General features: G+C 41.3%; 1 protein-coding gene across 1 annotated transcript in view; it reads right to left on the bottom strand.

Annotated features, from left to right (window-relative positions):
* Window positions 1–1,006: 1,006 nt before the first annotated feature.
* The window catches only part of SMPD3 (sphingomyelin phosphodiesterase 3), a gene marked incomplete at both ends in the record, with an annotated part of 42,431 nt that continues 19,192 nt past the window's right edge, over window positions 1,007–24,245 (bottom strand). The window contains 5 exons of the mRNA XM_081336230.1: window positions 1,007–1,108; window positions 3,256–3,418; window positions 15,763–15,826; window positions 16,477–16,566; window positions 19,333–19,488. Of these exons, the coding sequence (XP_081192356.1) occupies window positions 1,007–1,108; window positions 3,256–3,418; window positions 15,763–15,826; window positions 16,477–16,566; window positions 19,333–19,488 (575 nt within the window). The remainder of the gene's footprint in view (window positions 1,109–3,255; window positions 3,419–15,762; window positions 15,827–16,476; window positions 16,567–19,332; window positions 19,489–24,245) is intronic.

The raw sequence follows: 24,245 nt of genomic DNA, 5'->3' as shown, positions 1-24,245 counted from the left end.
TTCCTCAGCCAGCCTCATGCTGGCTGAAGAATGCTGGGAGTTGAAGTCCACAGGTCATAAAAGGGCCAGGTTTGAAGACCCCTGATCCAAGTCCATACTGAATTGACCTGGTTGCCTTTTAGTGTTGTTGAGTGAAGCTGAATAGGGGTTCACTCTCTACAATGCTTTTTTTTATTTTTACTTGGTCTCTTTTGGTTTGAATCATCATTGGGGTGGTAGCATCTCTCCCCCGCCCACCCTACAAACTCACTGGTCACCTTTACAACCATTTCATTTCAAAGTGAGTGGCATGCAATGCGAACGCATGCTTCCCATCCAGGCATGCTGCTACAACTTTACAAGGCTAAAAAAAATGACAAAGAGAGAGAAAGAGAGAGAGGAAGAAAGAAGGAAGGAAGGAAGGAAGGAAGGAAGGAAGGAAGGAAGGAAGGAAGGAAGGAAGGAAGGAAAAAAGAAAGTTAGCATTTTAAGGTTATCTAAAGAAATAAAGCAAAAACTCACATCTGGAGCAGCACAAACACAGACCGATTACAAACTAAATTGTGCTATATATCCGTATATACCTATATATATTCCTATCTCTATATATAGATATATATGTGGGTGGGCGCAGGTGCGGGTGTGGGTGTACGTAGATTAAGTAAGAATGGCACTGATTCAAAGGAATTGGGACTTCTATCTTGGTTTCCTTACGTCCACAGTGAAAGTATAGAAATATAGGCCTGCCTGGTTGGTGGGGGCAACTTGTGTCACTTTGTCAATGGAGTTGACGTTCACCTCATCCAATTCCCCACACATGTTCACATACGCCTCTATCTTTCCTTTTTCCCCCCCCAACATCCTCCAAGTGGGTTTTGAATGTAGAAAAATCGATTGGAAACCAGCCTGGTCCACCCTGAGGGGTTTTAGGGGCACCAGAAAAGACCCCCTCTTGCATCTTGGTCAGAAGTGTAGAAGTTCCCTCTTCTAAGTTCTTGAGGAAAAAAAAGCGACCACTCTTCCTTTTTTAAGACTCTTCTTCTGCAGTCGAAACCATCAGACGCATGGCAACAGGCAGGTGATCCGTGAGTCCTGCCAGCTGGGTGATAAAACTGAATTCTTCTACTTCCTGCAGAGGGAACGACAAAAGGAATGTTTTTGTTGTTGTTTTTTTAGAAAGACCAAGCCTAGGACTTCAGCGGCTCTGAGGCTCCCTTCTGTTGAGTCTAACGAGCCATTTCATGATGTCTGGTTGACAGTGAAACCTCTTCCTACAAATCAGCTTGATCATTATTTGACGCACAAGGCAATTTTTTTTTTTAAAAAAAATCGATGCTGCAAGCCATGGGTCTTCAACCTTGGCCCTTTTATGACTTGTGGACTTCAACTCCCAGAATTCCTCAGCCAGGCAAGGTTGAAGACCCCTGCTGCAAGCTGTCAAAAGTTGTGAAATAATAAAAATTAGCCATGCCAACACTGGCCACACACGTGAATTTATTGAAGCCTGGCATTCTACCAAAGGAGCAATTAATAAGCGTATTGATTTAGATCCAGCATATGAATACCTAAAAAGCCAGACCGTTTGAACGACCAGTCAACAAAGGAACCAATCAGCTGCTCAGAATTTAAATATAGCTCCAACTGAACAACCAATCACATGACCAGCTGACCACACTGGCACACAAAAGACAGGTAGGTATAAGCGAAAGAGGAACAAAACAAGAAAATCCTGCTGATGATGTAACCTAGTCTGGTAATGAAACGTCCGGAAACTAAATTGAAACAAAGCTGGCAAACCAGGGCCAAAATGTCAAGGAGTTTAATTATAATGGATTTAGAAGAGAACGTGTGTAACTCAGGGTCAAAGGGTGGGTGGTCTCTGAGCTTGGTGGCTTTCTTGCAGACAGTTCATTACCAAAGTAAGTAATACCATCAGTGCTAGAAGGGAGTGGGGTTTATTGGGGGAGGAGGAGGAGGAGGAGGAGGAGGAGGAGGAGGAGGAGGAGGAGGAGGACGGCCATGGGGTCAATGGTGCTGTCTCAACTAGGTTGTTTTCTTGATAACCAACTAGGTAACATCATTTTATTTATTTATTTATTTTTATTACATTTATATCCCGCCCTTCTCCGAAGACTCAGGGCGGCTTACAAGCTTAGCAGTGGTAGAAGGAGCTACCAACTCAGACAAGCATTTTTGTAAAAAAAAATATTTTGCTTTATCATAAAAGATAAAATACAAAACAGAAGAGACTAGACAGCCATTTCCCTGAAATGGTATAAGATTTCCTGCCTGAGCAGGGGGTTGGACTAGATGACCTCCAAGGTCCCTTCCAACTTCTTCTTCTTCTTCTTCTTCTTCTTCTTCTTCTTCTTCTTCTTCTTCTTCTTCTTCTTCTTCTTCTTCTTCTTCTTCTTATTATTATTATTATTATTATTATTATTATTATTATTATTATTATTATTATTATTATTATTATTACAGAAAAGTCAGACAATCAAACATTAAATAGCAGCCCACTCCCACCAACACTGTTCAGGGCAAGCTTTTGAAGAGAGCAAACCATTGTCCCTTCTTGCACTGTTGATGTTACCCAGCTGGGTAATGAGATGCACACAAGAAAACAGCCAAGGTCAGAGAGTGCCCAGGACCCTACATTGCATTTGCCTTCCAAACAAAAAGCTCCCAAGGCCCACAAATATAAGTCCCACTTCATCGGCACCACAGTCTAGTGATGTAGTGGGGGTGGGGTGGGGGGTGGGGTTTGTCTGAAGGAAGGAAAAATAGAACGAAGCAAATATAACATCAATTAGCTTTCTTTGTACATAAGTATGTGGATGCTGTCCAAACTGTTCGCATTCATATTTGTCCCCAGATTCTGGAATTCAGAATATGTTATATATGCCTGTTTTACAGCAATCTAGTCACACACATGCAGACACACAAATGTACACATACTCGTAATGTACACTTAAATGTATCGCTCTTCTCAAAATTTGCTCTTCTGCACAGATTCCCATTATTCTTGTTGTTAGCCAACATCTGCAGGAGAATAAACCCTAACAGATAATTAAATTTAGATCTTTCCTTGAATTCAGGGCACATCACGCCATTTCCCTCAGTTTGGAAAGATCAAGTTCTCCTTTCATTCACCCCTTCCAGTTATATTACTGAGCCATTAGGATGCAAATTTCTTACTTGGTATTCCTGGTGGGAAAGCCCTTTTCCTTAACAGGGGACCTGAAATTTTAGCTTTCAATTTCATTAAAAATAGCTTACCGTTTTCCACTCCAGGTAGAGTCCTTCCTTGCTGTAAAGCAGGTAGTCAATCCTCCGTCCATTGCCTTTCAGAGCCCCCTTCCTCCCTTTCTGACTTGAGGCCTGGCTCTTACTGGTGGGAAAGACGAGGAAGGCTTTCCGACCGTCTTCGCTTTCCATCGTCCTGGTTTGCAAAGACACACGGGAGGTTTTAGCGCAGGTCACTTCCAGCTCAGTCTCCTCCACCACAGTTTTGCTCATAAATGCAAATAGCTTCCCATTACATGGAGGGGCAAGAAGCTTTCAAGAAGGGGAATGAAATCACTCATTGGTTGGGAAGGATGTTCATGCATCAACCCTTGTTTGGGCAAAGTCACAATAGAATCATAGAATCAGTCACAGAATCACAGAATCAGTCACAGAGTCATAGGTTATAGAATCGTAGGTTCAGTCATAGAATTATAGAATCAGAATCAATCATAGAATCATAGAATTATAAAATCATAGAATCAATGACAGAACCATAGGTTATAGAATCATGGAATCAGTCATAGAATCATAGAATCAGTCACAGAGTCATAGGTTATAGAATCAGAATCAATCATAAAATCAGTCATAGAATTATAGAATCATAGAATCAATGACAGAACCATAGGTTATAGAATCATGGAATCAGTCATAGAATCAGTCATAGAATTAGAGAATCACAGAATCAGAATCATAGACTCAGAAAACAGAGAGCTGGAAGGGACTTTGGAGATCTTCTAGTCCAACCCCCTGCTTCAGGCAGGAGATTTTATACCATCCCAGTCAAATGATTGTCTAGTCTATTTCTGAAAATGTCCAGGAGGCAAGCTATTCTATAGAATTAGAATTAGAATTAGAATTAGAATTAGAATTAGAATAGAATAGAATAGAATAGAATAGAATAGAATAGAATAGAATAGAATAGAATAGAATAGAATAGAATAGAATCTGGAAGGGACCTTGGAGGTCTTCTAATCCAGCCCTCTGATCAAGCAGGAGAACCTATACCATCTCAGACTAGTGACTGTCCAGTCTCTTCTTAAAAACCTCCAGTGATGGAGTGCCCACAATTTCTGGAGGCAAGCTGTTCCACTGGTTAATTATCCTCACTGTTAGGAAGTTTCTCCTTAATTCCAGGTTGCTTCTCTCTTTGATTAGTTTCCAATCATTGTTTCTCATCCTTCCCTCTGGTGCTCTGGTGAACAACCTGGCTCCTTCTGCCTTGTGGCAGCCCCTCAGATACTGGAACACTGCTATCTTGCCTCCCCTATTTCTTCTTTTCTTTAGACTAGCCAAACCCAAGTCCTGCAGCCGTTCTTCGTATATTTTAGTCTTTGATCATCTTAGGTGCTCTTCTCTGAACTTTTTCCAAAGTCTCAACATCGTATTTGTAGTATGGTGACCCAAGTTGGTTGCAGTATTCCAGGTGTGGTCTTACTAGGGTTTTATATTGATTGATTGATTGTTTTTCACTGTTAGAACATTTCTCCTTATTTCTAGGTTGGATTTCTCTTTAATGTTCTTACTCCTTGTCCTCCCATCTGGTGCTTTGGAGAACAAGTCAACTTCTCTGTGAGAGCCCCTCAAGTATTGGAAGACAGTTATCATGTCCCCTCCCAATCTTCCTCTTTGTTAAAGCTAAATACACCTAGCTCCCTTAACCATCATAAGATGAAGCCCCCAGGCCCTTTGTTCCTTTTCTCTGCACTCTTTCTAGGGTGCACCATCTTTTTTGTGTCGTAGCAAACAGCTGCATTTTCAATAGCTGTAGCTTTTACAATATTACTGTTGCAGCAGCTACACTTTTGTCAATGCTCCCTGCTATATTGGAGGGTCAGGGGCAGAGAAGGGAGCAGGCAATCTCTTTTTTTTTTGAGCTGGGGGAAACACACTGGAATAAAGAAGATGCTACTTGCTGGTCCTTGACAGCAGCCCAGTTTTCCATTTGTTTTCCGCTCAATTTAAACAAAACAAAATTGAAAGGAAGACTCTAGGGGCATGTAGAGGTCACTTTGCCTGGTTGTAGCATGGATAGCTAACACTGGATCGGCTAGCTGCTCTATCTTAAAGGAAAATGGAGCTGCGAAATAGGAAGCTATGTGAATTGATTTTTAAAAATGAAATAAGTAGATGGTTCACTGCTAGTCTACTTGACCTAATAACTTGCCCAAGTAACAAGCAAGACTGTTAGTTGACCAATCTCATTCTATACGAACTTGGGAGCCCTAATTTGCAGTATGGTGAATACACACAGGCACAGACACAGACAGACAGACACACGAAGTCTGATGCGTAGTTATCCATTAATTTTAATAAATACGATCCTGGCGTCATTAGGGTTATAGTCGAACCATATATTTAGTGGGTGTCCTTTTTGAGTGTCATTGCCATTTCATTCTTTCCTATATAGAATCATGTCCTACATCGTTCTAATCAACTTCAAGTCACTTAATCCTAAAGGATCTAATTGAACGTGCTTTGTTTCCACTTCGATGATTTCAAATTACACTTCTCACCTTGCAAATTCCCACTGCATGCGTCCTTGTAAAATAAGAAACTTTTATTGTAATACAGGCACCCTCAGGGATGGGATTTCCTGATAGCTTTTGTTTGACCACAGCTTTCTTTTCAAAGCTCCCTGTGGAAGTTTGACATTTTTCTTCCATGTTTAGGGGACAGTCTTCCGCTGAGAAGAGATTATCACTTGCTTAGAACTACCACTCTATTCAAGGCTAGAATAGGAAATGTGGTACTTTTAACAAGATCTTAATGTAGCCTGGACCCTAAAAATTACCAATCCCTCACAGGTATAACACACTTGCTGTCCAAACGGTCCCAAAGAGAGGAACAATCATAAAAACTCTTTCTCCTCCAAAATATAGACATTGAAATAAAAGCCTGATGATACAGTTGAAAATCATGTAGGTTAAAGCCACCATCATAGTCAGGTAACCTCAGTTTGGCCAAAGAAATTAGAACAGAACATAGAATAACAGGTTTGGAAGAGACCTTGGAGGTCTTCTAGTCCAACCTCCAGCCATTCCTGACAAATGTTTGTCCAATCTCCAAGACCTGGAGACTAAAACATATGACAAACTGCTGCAGGACTTGGGTCTGGCTAGTCTAAACGAAAGAAGAAATAGGGGTGACATGATAGCAGTGTTCCAGTGTTTGAGGGGCTGCCACAGAGAAGAGGGGGGGTGTCAAACTATTCTCCAAAGCACCAGAAGGCAAGACGAGAAACAATGGTTGGAAACTGATCAAAGAGAGAAGCAACCTGGAATTAAGGAGAAACTTCCTGACAGTGAGGACAATCAACCAGTGGAACAGCTTACCTCCAGAAATCGTGGGCGCTCCATCACTGGAGATTTTTAAGAAGAGACTGGACAGTCACCTGTCTGAGATGGTATATAGGTCCTCCTGCTTGATCAGAGGGCTGGATTAGAAGACCTCCAAGATCCCTTCCAGCTCTATTCTATTCTATTCTATTCTATTCTATTCTATTCTATTCTATTCTATTCTATTCTATTCTATTCTATTCTATTCTATTCTATTCTATTCTATTCTATTCTATTCTATTCTATTCTATTCTATTCTATTCTATTCTATTCTATTCTATTCTATTCTATTCTATTCTATTCTATTCTATTCTTCTTGAAAACATCCAGGGATAAGATAGATGATAAGAGATAAGATAAGGGCCTTCTGTGTGGTGTCTCCCTCTCTGGAACATCATTCCCTCAGAGATTAGACTGGTCCCCACTTTAGCACTCTTCCAGAAGGCACTGAAGACTTGGTTCTGCCAGCGGGCCTGGGGAGCACAGCAGATGGCTAATTTAACGTGTGTTGTCTTTGGGGGTGGGGTGGGGAGTTATTATATGTTTTTATTATTTTTCCTCGTTGTTTTATTTTGATAGGGTGTTTTGCTATTGATGTAAGCCGCCTTGAGTTGCCATGTGTGAGTAGGCAGCAATACAAATTGTCTAAATAAAATAATAAATAGATGAAATGAGATAGGATAGGATAGGATAGGATAGGATAGGATAGGATAGGATAGGATAGGATAGGATAGGATAGGATAGGATAGGATAGGATGATTAGCCCGATGTACTGTATATGAAAAAATCCATTAATTCATCTAATAGGACTATAAATAGCTTTCTTAAGATATACATTAATCTTACTGTAACATTCATTTTAATAACATTAATTGAAGTTTTAACAGTGGAATTATAGCTAGTGTTTAATAGAAGAACCCAACGGTTCAAGAGCCAACGTGAAGATTTAAATAGACAAGGGACATCCTTGTAACTGGACAGGTTGAAAGAAATATGCATTTGTAAAGAAAGGTAAAGGTAAAGGTTCCCCCACACATGCGTGCTAGTCGTTTCCAACTCTAGGGGCCGGTGCTCATCTCCGTTTCAAAGCCGAAGAGCCAGCGCTTGTCTGAGGACGTCTCCGTGGTCATGTGGCCGGCATGACTAGACGCCAAAGGCGCACGGAACGCTGTTACCTTCCCACCGTAGTGGTCCCTATTTTCCTACTTGCATTTCTACGTCCTTTCGAACTGCTAGGTTGGCAGAAGCTGGGACGAGTAACAGGCGCTCACTCTGCTACGCGGCACTCGGGATTCGACCCGCCAAACTGCCGACCTTCTGATCGACAAGCTCAGCGTCCTAACCCACTGAGCCACCGCGTCCCTATCCATTTGTAGCTACTCCTATTTCAACTTATACTGAATTTGTCTAAAGCCTCCAGCCACTTGCCAACCATGCAGAAGCAATTTGCCATACCATCTTTCACGCCTGAGTTTTGAAGCTCCTCCTCTCTAAGTTGTTTGAGTTTCCCCCAAAAGGTCTGGCTCTTTCTTATCTCCTTAGCCCTACATCAAATGAATGAACTTGCACTAGGTTCAAAATTTGGGTTTTTCTTCACATAAAGACTTTAATACCTAGGCTTTCATTGGATTCACTAAGTCAGGGCATAGAATTCTTAGGGTTACTTTGAAATTCCTATTCAGTCTTACACTGCTTGTAAATCTCCTCCTCCTCCTCCTCCTGCCATGTGATACACTAGAAAGGGAGTCAGTTATAAATGTTTTTCAAATAAATACATAACATGGGGAGAGAAAAAAGAAGAAAATAAAGCAGATAACGTGCCCACTAGTCAGAAACTGACTATTCAGAAGGAGAAATATGACCAGCTCTCAAATACAGGCAACTCTTGATTTACGATTATAATGTAACCTGCCAAATTACAGTTGTAAAAGACCCAAAAGTTGTAATAAGGCCCATTTTATGTAATAAGACTGGCCAGATTTTACGATGTTTTTTGCAATGTTTGCTAAGCAAAAGTAGCACAAAAGAAAAAGTGTGTGGTTATCTGGTGACCAATTTAATGAGCGTCACAACTTTACAACCATCATTCTGGAACCAATTACAGTTGTTATTTGAGGACTGCCCATACAGGGGATACGAATGAAAAGACAGGATTGCAATAAAGGAGGGCCGAAATCAAAAGAGGGGACTAGAACAATAACCTATAAAGCCCTAAATGGCGAGGGTCCAGGATATTTGAGGGAACACCTGCTGCCGGCATCAAGCTCCCTTCGTCCTGTGCGCTCCCACAGGGAGGGTCTCCTCAGGGTGCCGCCAGTTAAAGATTGCCGGCGGGTAACACCCAGGGGTAGGGCCTTCTCAGTGGGAGCGCCTGCCCTTTGGAACCAGCTGCCGGTGGAGCTGAGGACTGCCCCCGACCTCCGATCATTCCGCCGGGGCCTGAAGACCTGGCTCTTCGAGCTCTCCGGCCCAGGCTGAGAATTTTTTAATTTTTAATTTTAACTGGGTTTTTATTTTTCTCAGGGTTTCATTTAATCTTTTTTAATTTGTTTTAACTTTTGTATTGATTTTCTTTTAAATACCCTGTAAACCGCCCTGAGTCCTTCGGGAAAGGGCGGTATATAAATCTAAATAAATAAATAAAATTTGCAGACTAGACCAACCTCTTAGGTGAAAATAAAAAATGAGAAGAAACTTCTAAAGAACGTAAGAAGGAGAACGGAAAAACCTCAAAAGGAAGGTAAAAGTCAACTGGCATGCTAATGAACTGACAGCTGAGAAAGATGGCGATTGAGCATTCTGTTTTCTCAGATTCAAGAACAGAAAAAGGGGTACAATGTGCTAGAGAAGAAATGCTACACTCCAGGGAGAAAAACGTTGGAAAAGTAGACAAGATGAAGAAGGACAAGGAGAGTTCAGGGACAACAAGAGATCAGAATAGTTCAAGCGGAACTCTTTCCGGTCCTACAACAAAGCTCTTAAAACTGGATATTGCATAAGAGAGAGAGAGAGAAAAAGTTAAAGCCCTTTGAATGGAAGATTTGGAGATTGCCACTACGAATTCAGTGGCCTAAAAGGATAGATAGATAGAGATATAGAGCTATCTTTCTCTGTATCTGTCTCTATCTCTGTATATCTGTCTCTATTTATATCTATCTCTATCTATCTCTGTGTCTGTCTGTCTGTCTATCTATCTATCTATCTATCTATCTATCTATCTATCTATCTATCTATCTATCTATCTATCTATCTATCTATCTATCTATCTATCTATCTATCTATCTATCTTTCTCTATCATCTATCTATCTATCTATCTATCTAATCTATCATCTATCATCTATCTCTATCATCTATCTATCTCTATCTATCTCTATCATCTATCTTTCTCTGTCATCTATCTATCTATCTATCTATCTATCTATCTATCTATCTATCTATCTATCTATCTATCTATCTATCTATCTATCTATCTATCTATCTATCTATCTCTATTCTCCATCTATCTATCTATCTATCTATCTATCTATCTATCTATCTATCTATCTATCTATCTATCTATCTATCTATCTATCTATCTATCTATCTATCTATCTATCTATCTATCTATCTATCATTCTTCAGCTGCTAAGCCATGTTTGAGTTCGCAACCCTTCTCTTCTTGTCTTCTATCTTTCCCAACATCAGGATCTTTTCCAAGGAATCCCCCTCCTCTTTTCTCTCTCCCTCTCCCTCCCTCCCCCTCATCTTTGATGTGAATAAGAGCAACTACCACACCCCTGCCTGAAATGATTATGGCTGACAAGGCAGAAGGAACTGGAGAATGGTTAAATAATGAGAGAAGGACGGGGAAAAAAATCTTTTAAGAAAATTTATGGGTTTTACTGGAGGCAACAAGAGCTGGTGGGCATTTGTCTATGTCAGGGGTGTCAAACTGCCAGCCCACGGGCCGGATGCATCATGACAAAACCATGCCCACTCCATTGCTGGCAATGGAAAAAAAGTCACGATACGTCGCAACATGTCACATGACGTTGCGAGTTTGACACCCCTGGTCTATGTGGTCATCAAGTATCAGAGCTAACTTGATGGCATCTGCCTTAGATGGGCTAAAGTGCTACCAGTTGGATACATGCATATAGTTTTAAAGGGCTGAAATGATTCACAGCCTAGTGAAGACGCAGAGTTGATGATAAGATTATTCCTGAAGAAATATGCTTGACAGAAGAATTGTTGTTAGCCAAATGATCATTTAGACTACACTCTGAAAAATGAGACAGATCCCCCACCTCTTAGAAGCAAACCTCCATAACATTTGAAAGTGTGCAGCTCCTTTTCTAGAAAATTAGAAATACATGGAAATAATTGCTGCCATTTATTCCTATTACTCATCCGTTATCAGGCTTTAAAATGTAAAATCTCCTCTTAACGTATTCTGACATTTATCTCCAGAGGCCTAATATATTAATGCCTGCTTGCCATTTCTGGTTAATTTAAGTTTTGTGGAATCAATAATTTGCAATGGTATTTCTAATTGCCCAGTAGGAACTTTATTTTGATACAAAGAGGGTTCAGCCCTAAACCGTGGTCTAATTTATTGCCTTCAGTAATACTCTTGACAGACCACTCTTCCGTCTACTCAGAGGGGGGCATGAAAGAATTGAAATTTTCATTGCTTGAGTCAATGAATAATTTTGGTTTTGATGGAACTGACCTCTCTTGGAAGACCAGCCAATTATGGACACTTCATAATGGGAAATTAAATAAAAAGCTGAGAAATAGATGGAGTTATGCTCATTGTAGGAATTTGCCCTGCAGGATATCTTTTATCAGAAGACATTTTCTAAACCCCAACTTTTTAAGCGCTCTTATATGTTGCAATCATTTCTCTATCATCTCTCTTTGTCTTTCTGTCCTACAATTTATATGTGTAGAAGAAGGACAGGCAGAACCTGGGGCGGAGTCAAGAGAGTAATCAGCCTGGAGTCATTATGTTCCCATAAATGGTCCAAGTCCAGCCCCTCTTAAATTCTGTTGACTCTTGTCTAGCGCCAATTTAGTGCCGACCATTAGTTGACTAGATTCTTGTGTATAGGCATAAGCAATAAGTTAACTGAATTGTGGTGCTGATTATTCATGCCTGAGAATACATGAGTTAGGCTGTGGTGCTCAGCCACTACACTATGCTACTTAACTCTTATCTTGTGGCTCTCTAGATGTGTAGATCTTCACCAGGAATTCTCAGCAAGCTCTCACCCCCATTTGGGGACCATATATTTGAGGACCCCTAGATATTCATAGTAGGGAAATATCATAACAATTGACAATTGTTACAAGAAATAGCATAACAATTGACAGTCGATCACCTTGCATTTTGTGAGATAATTGTAGGAAAGGGATACCTAGCTTAATTCTATCTTCAGTAGCAAGATTAGCCACTGATCAGTTGGACTTCTGACTGCTTCGTTGATTTTTGTATTGTTTGACGCCAAGGATAAAATAGGTCCCATTCTCCTAGGCCAGGGGTAGGCAACCTTGGCTCTTTTATGACTTGTGGACTTCAACTCCCAGAATTCCTGAGCCAGCTGGTTCAGGAATTCTGGGAGTTGAAGTCCACAAGTCATAAAAGAGCCAAGGTTGCCTACCCCTGGCCTAGGCAGAAGTTGATCAGAGGCTAAGTACATTTCATGTATTCTATCTCCCATCAAGCTCACATTGACCAATTCACCCAACATCCTAATCAGATCTGATTCTCCTACTTTTCATTCCATTTTAAATTTTCATCCTTTACTTTCAATTTGTTCCCTTGTAAGGATTGAATACGTACACTTTGGAAGCACTAGTTTTGGGACCATTAATAAAATAGATAAAGATGAAAGGGACAGGAATAGGTTGGGTAGACAATTGTGCTTTTCAAAGAATAGAATCATAGAATCATAGGGCTGGAAGGGACCTCAGAGGTCTTCTAGTCCATCCCCCCTGCCCTAGGCAGGACTCCTTATTCCACCCTGGACAAATGGTTGTCCAATCTTTTCTTGAAAACCTCCAGAATGGAGCATCCACAACTCCAGGAGGCAAGCTATTCCGTTGATTAATTGTTCTCACTTCAGGAAACTTTGTACAAATTTGCATGCAATAGAAGGGCATTATAAAGGATTTATAAGGCTTGATAAAGTATTAGTACCGCTTTATAAAGCCTTAGTAAGACCACACCTGGAATACTGCATCTGGTTTTGGTCACCACATGACAAAAAAATCTGTTGAGACTTTGGAAACAGGAAAAAAGCAACTTAAGATGATTAAAGGCCTGGAGACTAAAACATATGCAAAACGGTTGCAAGAACTGGGTATGGCCAGTCTAGAGAAAAGAAGGACTCGGGGTGACATGATAGCAATATTCCAATATTTGAGAGGCTGCCACAAGGAGGAGGCGGTCAACTTATTTTCCAAAGCACCAGAGGGCAGGACAAGAAACAGTGGATGGAAACTAATCATGGAGAGCAGCAGTGCTTTTTTTGTAAAAGAAAAAGGTGCCGGAACTCACACATGTCATACAACCCACCTTGCCAACCCTACAAGGTTCCATCCAAAAAAGGTGCCGGAACTCCGTTCTGAGCGTTCTATCAGAAAAAAAGCCCTGGAGAGCAACAACCTGGAATTAAGGAGAAACTTCCTAACAGTGAGGACAATTAACCAGTGGAACAGCTTTCTTTCAGAAGTTGTGTGTGCTTCATCCCTAGAGGTTTCATCCCTAGAAGAGGCTGGATAGTCAACTTGTCTGAAACGGTATAGGTTCTCCTGCTTGAGTAGGGTGCTGGACTAGAAGACCTCCAAGGTCCCTTGCAGCTCTATTCTGATTCTGATTCTGAAATTAAAGCGATCAACAAGTTAAAGCATTTTAGCATTTTCAATATGTTTGAGAAATAGCCTCTTTCACTCCTCGCCCTAACTATGGGGGTCCGCAGTGAGCAGAGCGAAGGACCTCGTGTATCATAGGTTCATTGTGCAAATGATGCAATTAGGTAACATGTAATGACTTCCTAACACATGTGCTGCCATCCTGGTGTCATCACACGGCTTTTAGCAGACTCTTATGGACCTAAATGTCGTCAAAGACTTCCTTAATCGTTAAAGCAATGATAGAGGCATGTACTCCAGAAGCAATGTTATTTATTGACCCTTTTTTCTAAAGAAGTAGATGTAGAATTCTAGATGATTCTCAGTAACGTCTTTAAAACTGCAGCCTCCTTAACTTTATTAATAGGTTTTCTGAGGTTAGCGTCGGAGGGCTAACAGAACTCTAATTTACTGTGCTGTTTCCAGATGTAGCAGTGCCAGTATTAACTGGGTGATAAATTAGGTTTTTATGCCTTTGCCAATTTTTTTTTATTGAACAATTTCCGTATGGGTCTGTTTTAAGCCTAATCTAGTTGGCCCATGACATTAGCCATTTCAGAGATGTAATTATTTCTCTCTGTTTGTGCGTTTTAATGATGATAAAATGTCAGGGTTGCAAACTAATATGTCAGTTACTAAAGGCTTTCAAAATAAGGCTGAACTAAGATTCTGAATGACTAAGGGCAACATCTACACCCATTCTTTTGTGCCCACCAGATGTGGACCAAAGATGCTCCTGCTACGTAAATGTAGTGTAAGGTCTGTTTTCCCATTGGTGGGAAGTTTGGACTCCAGCTCTCTCCCAGGATCTGGTCTCAAACCAGCTGTTAATGCTTCCACCATCTCCAGGAGAGAGACTCAACATCCTGTTTCCAGTATTTTTGGTTAAAACTGGCACGATGCCCCAGTGGTTAAAGACACTGAGCTTGTCAGCTGGAAAGCTGACAGCTCAAATTCGAGACCCAACCTCTGCGCATTGGGGTGAGTTCCCGTCCCTTGCCTCAGCTCCTGCCCACCCAGCAGTTCAAAAGCATGCAAAAGCAAAGAGATAAATAGGTACCACTTAGATGGGAAGGTAACAGCATTCCCTGTGCCTCAGCATAGAGCCACGGTGGCCACATGGCCACAGAAATAAACTTCAGACGATGCTAGGAGAAGAGCACAACTCCCAGAATTGGACATGACTGGACAAGGGAAAATTTTGCCTTCTGGTTAAAACCTGGCTCCAGTTTCTCCTACTCTATCTGCAAAAAGCAATTGTTTGAAAAACACCCAGCTGCAAAATGGTCATATTGTGATCATTTTGCTTTACAAACTCACCACGGTTTTTATATCCGACAAAAGAATGGATGTGGACTGGGAAGTCTGGGGGAATCTCTCACTACTTTTCTTCCTGGTTGTTTTGTGTGTGCACAATTGTGTTTTTACAACAGTCTTTTTTTCCTGCATCACTTCCCTTCGTATCAAGTTCTGGGTTTTGATTTTTTTAAATATTGTGGCAAAGCCCAGGCGAATGTACAGCATGTGTAAATACAATGACCAACCAATGCAGAAGGAGAAGCTGCAGTTAGTTATGTTTCCTTTTTTCTGCTTTTCAAGTGTGTGTGTTTGTTTGTGTGTGGGGGTGATTAATGTAGAGTAATTAAGAGTGTGACTAGGAACAAAGATGATTACAGATTGCTTTATGAAATGGGAGTGGAGTGGGGAATGGAAAAAGGCAATTTGTTGGGAAACTGCCAGCTAGTCTGAAATGGGGAGATCAAGTGTGGGTTTATCTTAGAGTCCTTGCGCAGTTGCAAAAGGTATAAGCTTGATATTCCCAAAACCTTATCTGGTCATTCCCAGGGTAAGGCAAGCAGTCTGGGAAGATTCTTGTAACATAGGTGATAAACAATAAAGTTATTTACTTCAGCTAGTTATGATTGCTTGCACCTTGACAAACTGGAGATGCATGGACAGCCGTTACCAAGGCCTGATCTTTTTATTCAGCCCTACAATTTTCACCTTTTGTCCTCTTTGTTTGGCTTATATTTTAAGACTTTTGAATAAGTAGCACATTCTAAGAATTTATTGCTTAAATTTGTGTCACCTTTCTTTGTTGTGTGGGACTTAAGTCCCACCATGCAAAGTAAATATATAACATTCAAAAATAAGCCAATAAAAGTATCTGTGAGACATAAGTAAAATATCAACAAGTGAAGTGTTTAAGTTGGAGCAGCCCATTTATACTGGTGATAGAAATAAGATGGAAAGCAAAATAATACGTACTTCTGTAAGTTATCTGGAGTGCACACTTCTTCATCATATAGTCCTTTCGGATCTAACAAGGTTCCTGAGAGAAAAAGAAATATAAATGCAGCAGTCTACTATTATTCCAAAGCAAAGGGACCATAAAAGTTTGAAATAGTTTGTGTCTGTATTTTAAACTATTTGGACTTCTTCACTTTTTCCAAGGTGATGGATGGATGGATATCACATTGGGCAATAATGTCTGTCTGACAGAAAGACAGAGTAATTTATTGTGGAGATGTAGTAATTGACTTAATATGTTGTGTGAAGCACGCTATCGTGCAAAGTCTTCTTATGGTTTATTGAGGGGAGCACACTGTACCTTGCAATTATGATTGTTAATCCAGGTTTCAGGCTAAATAATGTTGTGCAAATCCTAGCCAAAGGCTTGACCGTATCTTTAATTTGGTATCTATTGGGAAGGCAGTATTTTTACTGGTATCTTTAAAAGTAGAGTCTGGTCTTCATGCCACTTTCTCCCACAGGCTTTATGGTGACCTTTTAATTTGCTCTTCAGTCTCCTGATCACCTAGGTGTGGTTGGTATCAGCTGTTTACAGTTGGCAATTTACTTACCTTGACTAAAACCAAAGCACAAGCTAGCCAAAATGGGAGATCTAGGCTCTTTAAGCAGGTTCCTCCTCCTAGCTAATGGACACCTGTCCCACTTCTGGAACACAGCTTTCCATCTTACCAATTGCCCATGATTTGTCCTCCCCTGGACCTTGGCGGCATGGGTCCTTGTAGCGGATGAACAAGGAGTGCTGCTGTTCCAACTTGTCATCTGCAACCAGAAGGAAGACACTTGAAGGAGATCCATAACGTGTCAGAGAAAGTCATGGGAGAGAGGTAATGGAGCCAACATTTATGACAAAATTCCAGAAAAATGTGGACCTTTAAGGTACGTTGTGGGTGTTCCTGCACAAACCAGAAGGGCTTCAAAACAAAGAAAACTGATAGCAGGAAAAGACCTAGTGGGACTCCTGCTATCAATGCTGTAAACACTGATGGGTTTTTGCACTGACAATACAAGGGGCAGCCTTTTGCTTTAACTGTTTGGCTTTGAATCACTAAAGTGCGGGAGGAATTCAACCCGGATGTTTTTAAGAAGATAAGAAATAGCACGCTTCAAGGGAAGTGAAACTTTGTGTGTCAAACTAATTGGTGAATGTGATGCATGATGTGTAATGAAGGGAGGGAGATTCTGTAGGATATGATGTGTCAAGGGGAGGAGAATTCAGATTCTGGCATCCATCCATGAGTGCCGATGCTCCGTTCTGCTCATTTTGTTAGAATAAATAATCATGCAGTGCTCTTTGATCTGTCTTTTTAATCGGAACCATGACATCTGCTTGAACAGGGGGCTGGACAAGAAGACCCCCAAGGTCCCTTCCAGCTCTATCCTGATTCTGAGTCTTTGAGTTTATTTGGTTTTTTTTGGTTTTAATTAATTAATCATTTTAATCGCTATTTTATACTTAATATATTTTTATGTTTTTTTAGTTTTTGTTGGATGATGGACATGTGTTTATCTGAAGTTTATCTGTTTATTATCTGTTTGAATTAATACTGTCCCCTTTACCCTTTCATAATTTTGTTTGCCAAAATCTTGATTAAGACTTTTGCTGTTCTTTTAGTTTTTTTAAAGTATTATTTTTCTCCTTATTTTACTCTATGTAATTTGTAAAACAGGTTAACTCACAAACAAGTCTTTTTTTTGGACCTACTGTTTTCAAAGACCTCTTTCCAACTCATAAATTTATTACATTCCAAAGTGATTTAAAAAGCGAGGATTGGTAAATTTTGTATTCACAGCTATTCTAGCTGATAGACTATAAATAATCCTGTAAGAATTTATCGACGAGGATAAAAAAGACAATGCCAATGGCTGCTTAATATTTAGGTTCAGAATGCACTCTCCCTGCCTTGGTTGTTATTACAGTTTTTAAATGGTTTTTAATGATTGTGTTTGAATGGCTGGTTGTTTAAGTCTTGTATGCTATTTCAACCAAGAAAATGGAGTGGATGTGTGTACAGTATGTAACTTTTCACCTAAGCCTTCATGAACCCACACTTCATCATACTGCCCATTTTTTAATCTTTATTTTTTAAGGCTTTATAGATTTAATGATAATTTCCTTCTTGGATAACTATGAGCCACCCAGAGTTATTAAGAGCTGGGCAGTGTTCAAGTTTAATAAATTATTACAATTATTATTAGACCCCGGGATTGAGTGTGTATACTTATCTCTCCGAGACAGGCTTTATCACAGAAGAGAAGGGGAAAGAAAATCCTTTAAGCAATTGCAAAGAGTCAATATTTTAATTTATTGTTTTGCAGGGCACGGGAGGGGATTGATTCCAATTTAACTTTGCAGAGCCTTGTCTAGTACTATAAAACATTACATTCTCATTTACCGTCCACTTCACCCTGAGCAAATGCAGGTAGCTAACAGCACCTCTTAATAATTTTTCCTTGGTAGGGTCTGGAGAAAAGTTAGCATTCTTTCCTTGGTTTCTCTCAAGGGAATCCCAGAAGTAGCTTTTCCAGAAGTGCTAATGATGTCATTGATCATTGTCTACTGTCAAGGCAACACAATTCATAAATGGGAGGCTTTAGCAAAGGAGCTAAAAATATACTCGTGCAATGAAGGTAATGCCAATTGGATTGTCTAAAAAGGACTTGTATTTTGAACATATTCTTTTATCGGGGTGGGGGGTGGGGGTGGGGGTGAGAGATCTAATGGCCTGCAGGTATCAATAAGTAGGGCAGGAAAATGGAACCTCTTAAAGCTACATGTCCCCTGTGTTATAAATGACAGAGTTAGTGGTCTGGGCCATAGGAAAGAGGGAAATCTCCTGTGTCCTGGGATGGGGTAAAACAAGAGCCCCTGAGGTCAGGAAAAGAAGTAAGAGAGGAGTTATTGGAAGGCCTTCTTAACAAATGAACTATGAAGAACCTTGGATGTTGTTGAGTTCAATTGTTACATCCTAGGACATCTAGTTCTTCAAAGAACTAGATGTAGTTTTTCACAGAGGGCAGGCTGGAGTAATGGATGGAAGATTAGCAAGGAGAGATCCAACCTAGAGCTAAGGAAGAATTTTCTGACGGTGAGAACGGTTAATCAGTGGAATGGCTCACCTCTGGAAGTTGTGGATGCTCCCATCACTGGTGGGTTTTAAGAAGAGGCTGGATAGTCCTTTGTCCAGAGTAGTACAAGTTCTCCTGCCTTAGGCAGGGAATTGGACTAGAAGATCTCCAAGGCCCCTCTCAGCCCTACCATTCTATGTTCTAAGAATGCCCCACTGTTGACAAGTAATAAGACACTTTTGGCTTTTTGAGTTTCCTGGAACGGACCATTTTAGTTTCGTTTAACCCACAAACTGAGATTCTGAGGAAAATTCCAACATGCTTTTAAGATGTTTCCTCAGCTGTTACATTAAAAGTTACAACTCAATGGAAACGTCTGAAAGGGGTCACATCCAATGCTCCCTGGGGTTCTGGGTGCATCAGTCGTTTTGAGTTCTAGATTAAAAAAAAACCCCTCACCTGATGAGCAATTGTCAAAGTTCAGGTCACCACAGACCACATCAAATGCCACCAGCTCCTCTGGATTGGCTGTACTGGAAGAGGAGGTAGATTTTCTGAAATCAGCCAGCCAATCCTGAAGCAGATCCAGTTGTTCACATCGAACAGTTGTGTCCTCTGTAAAAAGGACAAGGCAAGCCATTCAAATTTAATCATTAATTTTTAATTAAAAAGGTTATTTATTTATTTATTACATTTTTATGCTGCCCATCCTCTACAAGGTGACTTTGGTTACCATTTCAGCAGCTGGTTAAATGTGGAAGGTTAACCACATTCCAGAAACCTAAATATTACATATAACAAACTTTTAGTAGTATACAGATTATCAATTTCCTGCAGAGACTTGATCCAAACTAATGGATGATCTCAAGCAACCCAGGCTTGCCCTCCTTATACACAAGACTTAAGACTTACCCAAATGATACTCTTAAAAATCTTGTTTCTTTTTCGGGAAAAACATTAATATGTATAATTCACAACCATACTTGAATAATGGCTGTTTTAAAAGCATGGCGAGGATAATGGATGACAGTTTTAGCATTCTTAAACCACAGGTCCATGCTGAAACCTCTTTCCAATTCCACCATTTAACCAAGACACCAGAGAATATATATATATATATTCCTAAGGTAAAGGTAAAGGTTCTCCGCACATGCGTGCTAGTCGTTTCTGACTCTAGGGGCCGGTGTTCATCTCCGTTTCAAAGCCGAAGAGCCAGCGCTTGTCCGAGGACGTCTCCGTGGTCATGTGGCCAGCATGACTATATGCCAAAGGCGCACGGAACGCTGTTACCTTCCCACTGTAGGGGTCCCTATTTTTCTACTTGCATTTTTATGTGCTTTCGAACTGCTAGGTTGGCAGAAGCTGGGACGAGTAACAGGCGCTCACTCTGTTACGCGGCACTCGGGATTCGACCCGCCAAACTGCCGACCATCTGATCGACAAGCTCAGCGTCCTAACCCACTGAGCCACCGCATCCCTTAAATATATATTCCTACGACAAGTTAAATGGCTCAGATACCAGCAGATATTAATTAGCTCTAGGTTCTGATTTTCCACTGCAGATAAGCTGTTGCTATTCAGTGAGACGAAACAAAGAGTCGCAAATGCAGCTCTCATTGTATGGAAGAAAATTCCTGCCTGAAATTTGAAAAGCTGGTTTTCCTTGGCTACGGGTATTTAAAGATTATTCAAAGGCAAAAGCAGTAATAACAAGTGCCTCTTTCAAAAAAATAAAAAATGAACCGGCATCTGCAAGAAAAAAAAAAGGAAAGAAAAACCATCCAGGCATCCCCAGCTGACCTTTGATCACAAAGCAAACGAGTATAAATTTTAGATGGGCAGCTGGAGAAATCTAAAGATGAATAAGTGGGACTGGAACAAGAACCAGAGAGCCAATTACAGAGAAAAATCAAAGACTAAAGGTGATTAAATATTCATTGGAGAGCCGTGCATTGCTTCAAAAAGATTTGCATATAAGAGGCCCCAGGTGCAATTGCTAGTATCGCCAGGATAGGTCTTCTAAAAAGCTTGTATCTGAAATAATGTTCGTCAGGGGTTCGTTGCAAGTAGAAAAAAGGAGCCACCAGCATTAAGAGCCTTGGTGGAGCAGTGGGCTAATGCCTCCTTAAGTAACACCAGCTGCCTGCAATTAGTGCAGGTTCGAGTCCCACCAGGCTCAAGGTTGACTCAGCCTTCCATCCTTCCGAGGTAGGTAAAATGAGGAGCCAGATTGTTGGGGGCAATTAAGCTGACTTTGTAATAATGCCGCTTGGGGTGTGTGTGAAAGCCCTAATAAGCAGGCATATACATAGAATGAAGGCTACTGCTAAGTTTGTAAGCCGCCCTGAGTCTTCGGAGAAGGGCGGGATATAAATGGAATTAAAATAAAAAAAATAAAAAAAATAAAATTAAGCAGAGAGACTGGATGATAAGGAGTTGCTGTGGCAAATTTTTTTTTCTTCAAAATTTCAGGAATGGGACGTTACTACTCCAGGCCAAGAGCTGACATGCATCCTTGACGCTATTGGGACTCTGTTAAGTCTTCCTGCGCTCGCCCACTGCTTGTGCGGCCTGGTTCTGAATGGGCCATAACCCAGTACCGGGTTACAGCCTTGGAGTTGGGGACCCCTGTTCTATGGAGTCAACCTTCCCAGAACCAAGAGCAAAATCTCTGACAACGTCGATTTTTCCCTCTAGTGCAGGGGTGTCAAACTCAATTTCATTGATGGCCGCATCAGCATTGCGGTTGCCCTCAAGGGGCCGGGTGGGTATGGCCTCGGTGGGTGTGGCCTACTAGGTGGGCGTGGCTAGAGTTTATATGGCCTACTGGGTGGGCGTGGCCAGCTCTACATCGTTGGCATCAAGGGTGCCTATGTGGGCCTGGGCAGGAGTGGGACAGATCTGAGGGTCTCTGGCAGAAGGAGGGTCTCTGGGCCAGGGCCAAGGCAGTGGGGGCCGTTCCCTCACTGTTTCCAGGATGGCTTTGCAGGCCACATGAAACCCCCGGGCCTTGTGTTTGACATGTCTGTTCTAGTGTATTCCCCAGATAGAACTACCGTGTAATAATTCTTTTTATATGCTCTTTTATAATATGGATCTAATAGATTGACTAAGCAATGGCTGCAGGCTTCCAGGAACACTCAATTCTATCCAAATTAAAATAACTTGGAAGCCAATTGGATTTGCCTCTCCTGTATTCTACTCTTAATGTTGACTCTGGCACTTTTTAATACTGTTGCCAAGAGGACATGGCCAATCTTCAGAAATTGCTTCTAGCCCCTGTCTACACGTGGTGACAAGTGGCCAGAAGAATATCCCCAAAGTGGGACATGTTGTAGTTTGGCTCAAAGCTGCTCCAATTCTTATCATCAGAATTTCCCAGATGCTCTTCCCCTCAGACTAGGCAGAACCTCCACAGGTAGGTTGTGTGTTTATTTTACCCCATCCGGTCACCTCCCAGAGAAGGTAACAGGCAGAAGAAACTGTTGCTGTTCTTGGGACTGCAGTTTAAAAGACACAGTGCGCAAAGGGAAAGATGTGTGGAGAAAGAAGGAAGCAAGCCATCCCAAGCATTTCTTCTGAAAGCTATATGGTGTAGGAGATTATCAGACTGAGTCCAAGAGTGGAGTAAAATACATCATCTGTACACCCAGAAAAGATCTAAGACCAGCCCTCCTTGAAGTTCACTGACTGGTGCCACTTTGCTTTGACTGTTACTAGTTCAGATTCTTGTGTAAAGGTAGTAGTACTAGTACTTCACGTGATTTTGATTCTATACCTCTTTAATGCAGTCTAGGACTATGTTGGCTTTCATTCTTCTACCTATACACAAGAATCTGAACTAGTAACAGTCAAAGCAAAATGGCAACAGGTAAGAGTCAGTGATGCGGTGGCTCAGTGGGTTAGGACGCTGAGCTTGTCGATCAGAAGGTCGGCAGTTTGACGGGTCGAATCCCGAGTGCCGCATAACAGAGTGAGCGCCTGTTACTCATCCCAGCTTCTGCCAACCTAGCAGTTCAAAAGCACGTAAAAATGCAAGTAGAAAAATAGGGACCACTACGGTGGGAAGGTAACAGCGTTCCGTGCGCCTTTGGCATCTAGTCATGCCGGCCACATGACCATGGAGACGTCCTTGGACAAGTGCTGGCTCTTTGGCTTTGAAACGGAGATGAGCACCGGCCCCTAGAGTTGGAGATGACTAGCATACATGTGCGGGGGAACCTTTACCTTTACCTAAGAGTCAGTGAACTTCAAGGAGGGCTGGAAGAGACCTTGGAGGTCTTCTAGTCCAACCCCCTGCTCAAGCAGGAGATCCTATACCATTTCAGGCAAGTGGCTCTCCAGTTTCTTATTAAAAAGCCTCCAGTTGATGGAGCACCCACAACTTCTGAAGGCAACTTCTGTTCCACTGGTTGATTGTCCTCACTGTTAGGAAGTTTCTCCTTAATTCCAGGTTTCTTCTCTCTTTGGTCAGTTTCCAACCATTGTTTCTTGTCCTGCCTTCTGGTGCTTTGGAGAATAGGTGGACCTTGTCTTTTTTTGTGGCAGCCCCTCAAATACAGGAATGCTGCTATCATGTCACCCCTAGTCCTTATTTTCCCTAGACAATGGGGGGGAGTCAATGGAGGAAGGCCAGATTGCTTTAACAACCCTATGAGTCACTTAACTGCAGTGAATCACTTAATAACTGCGGCAAAAAAGGTCATAACATGGGTCAAAAACTGCATAACAACTGCTTACTTTGTGATAGAAATATTGGGCTCAAGTGTAATCTGAAGTTGAGGACTGCCTGTATTAGAATTACTGCTAATATGTCTGCAAAAGGGACAATGAAAGAAGGGATTGGTGAACTGCTTAAGGCAAAACACTCTTCTGTCCAATCTAACCAGGTGGCGGTGGGGGAAAAAAAAACACCCTTCGGTGCAAAAATGCAAACTGAACATGGGCTCTTGACACCCATGGCTTTCCAGGTGACAGATGCAGTGCAAGTGTGTGTTTGTCTACTCAGGCAAACCGTGACCTTTCAAGGTCTCCACGCTCAGCCTGATTTGCATCATTATGGAGCTCGTCCTTACTTTGCAGAGTTTGATTTATTGCTGGCCAGCCAGTTAGAGGCACTTGCTGTAAATGTCCTTGCCTGACCCCTTTGACTCATCCATCATTCCAAGATAATGCGCTGTTGGTTGGAAGGCTTCCTTTGAAATTGCCAATAACATCATACAAGCACACTACATGCACGGTATATTTTCATTAGCTTTTTGCTGAACTTTCTCTTGTTGAGTGCTGCTCAAGATCCAGCAGACATTTTTAGGTGAGAAAAATTGAGATCGGGGTGTGTGTCCAACTCTGGTAACTTTAAGACCTGTGGACTT

Source organism: Vipera berus (genome assembly GCF_964194415.1).
Source record: "Vipera berus genome assembly, chromosome: 10".
Taxonomy (NCBI): domain Eukaryota; kingdom Metazoa; phylum Chordata; class Lepidosauria; order Squamata; family Viperidae; genus Vipera; species Vipera berus.
Note: the sequence above shows the minus strand (reverse complement) of the source record. Positions and strands in the feature narration are given on the sequence as shown.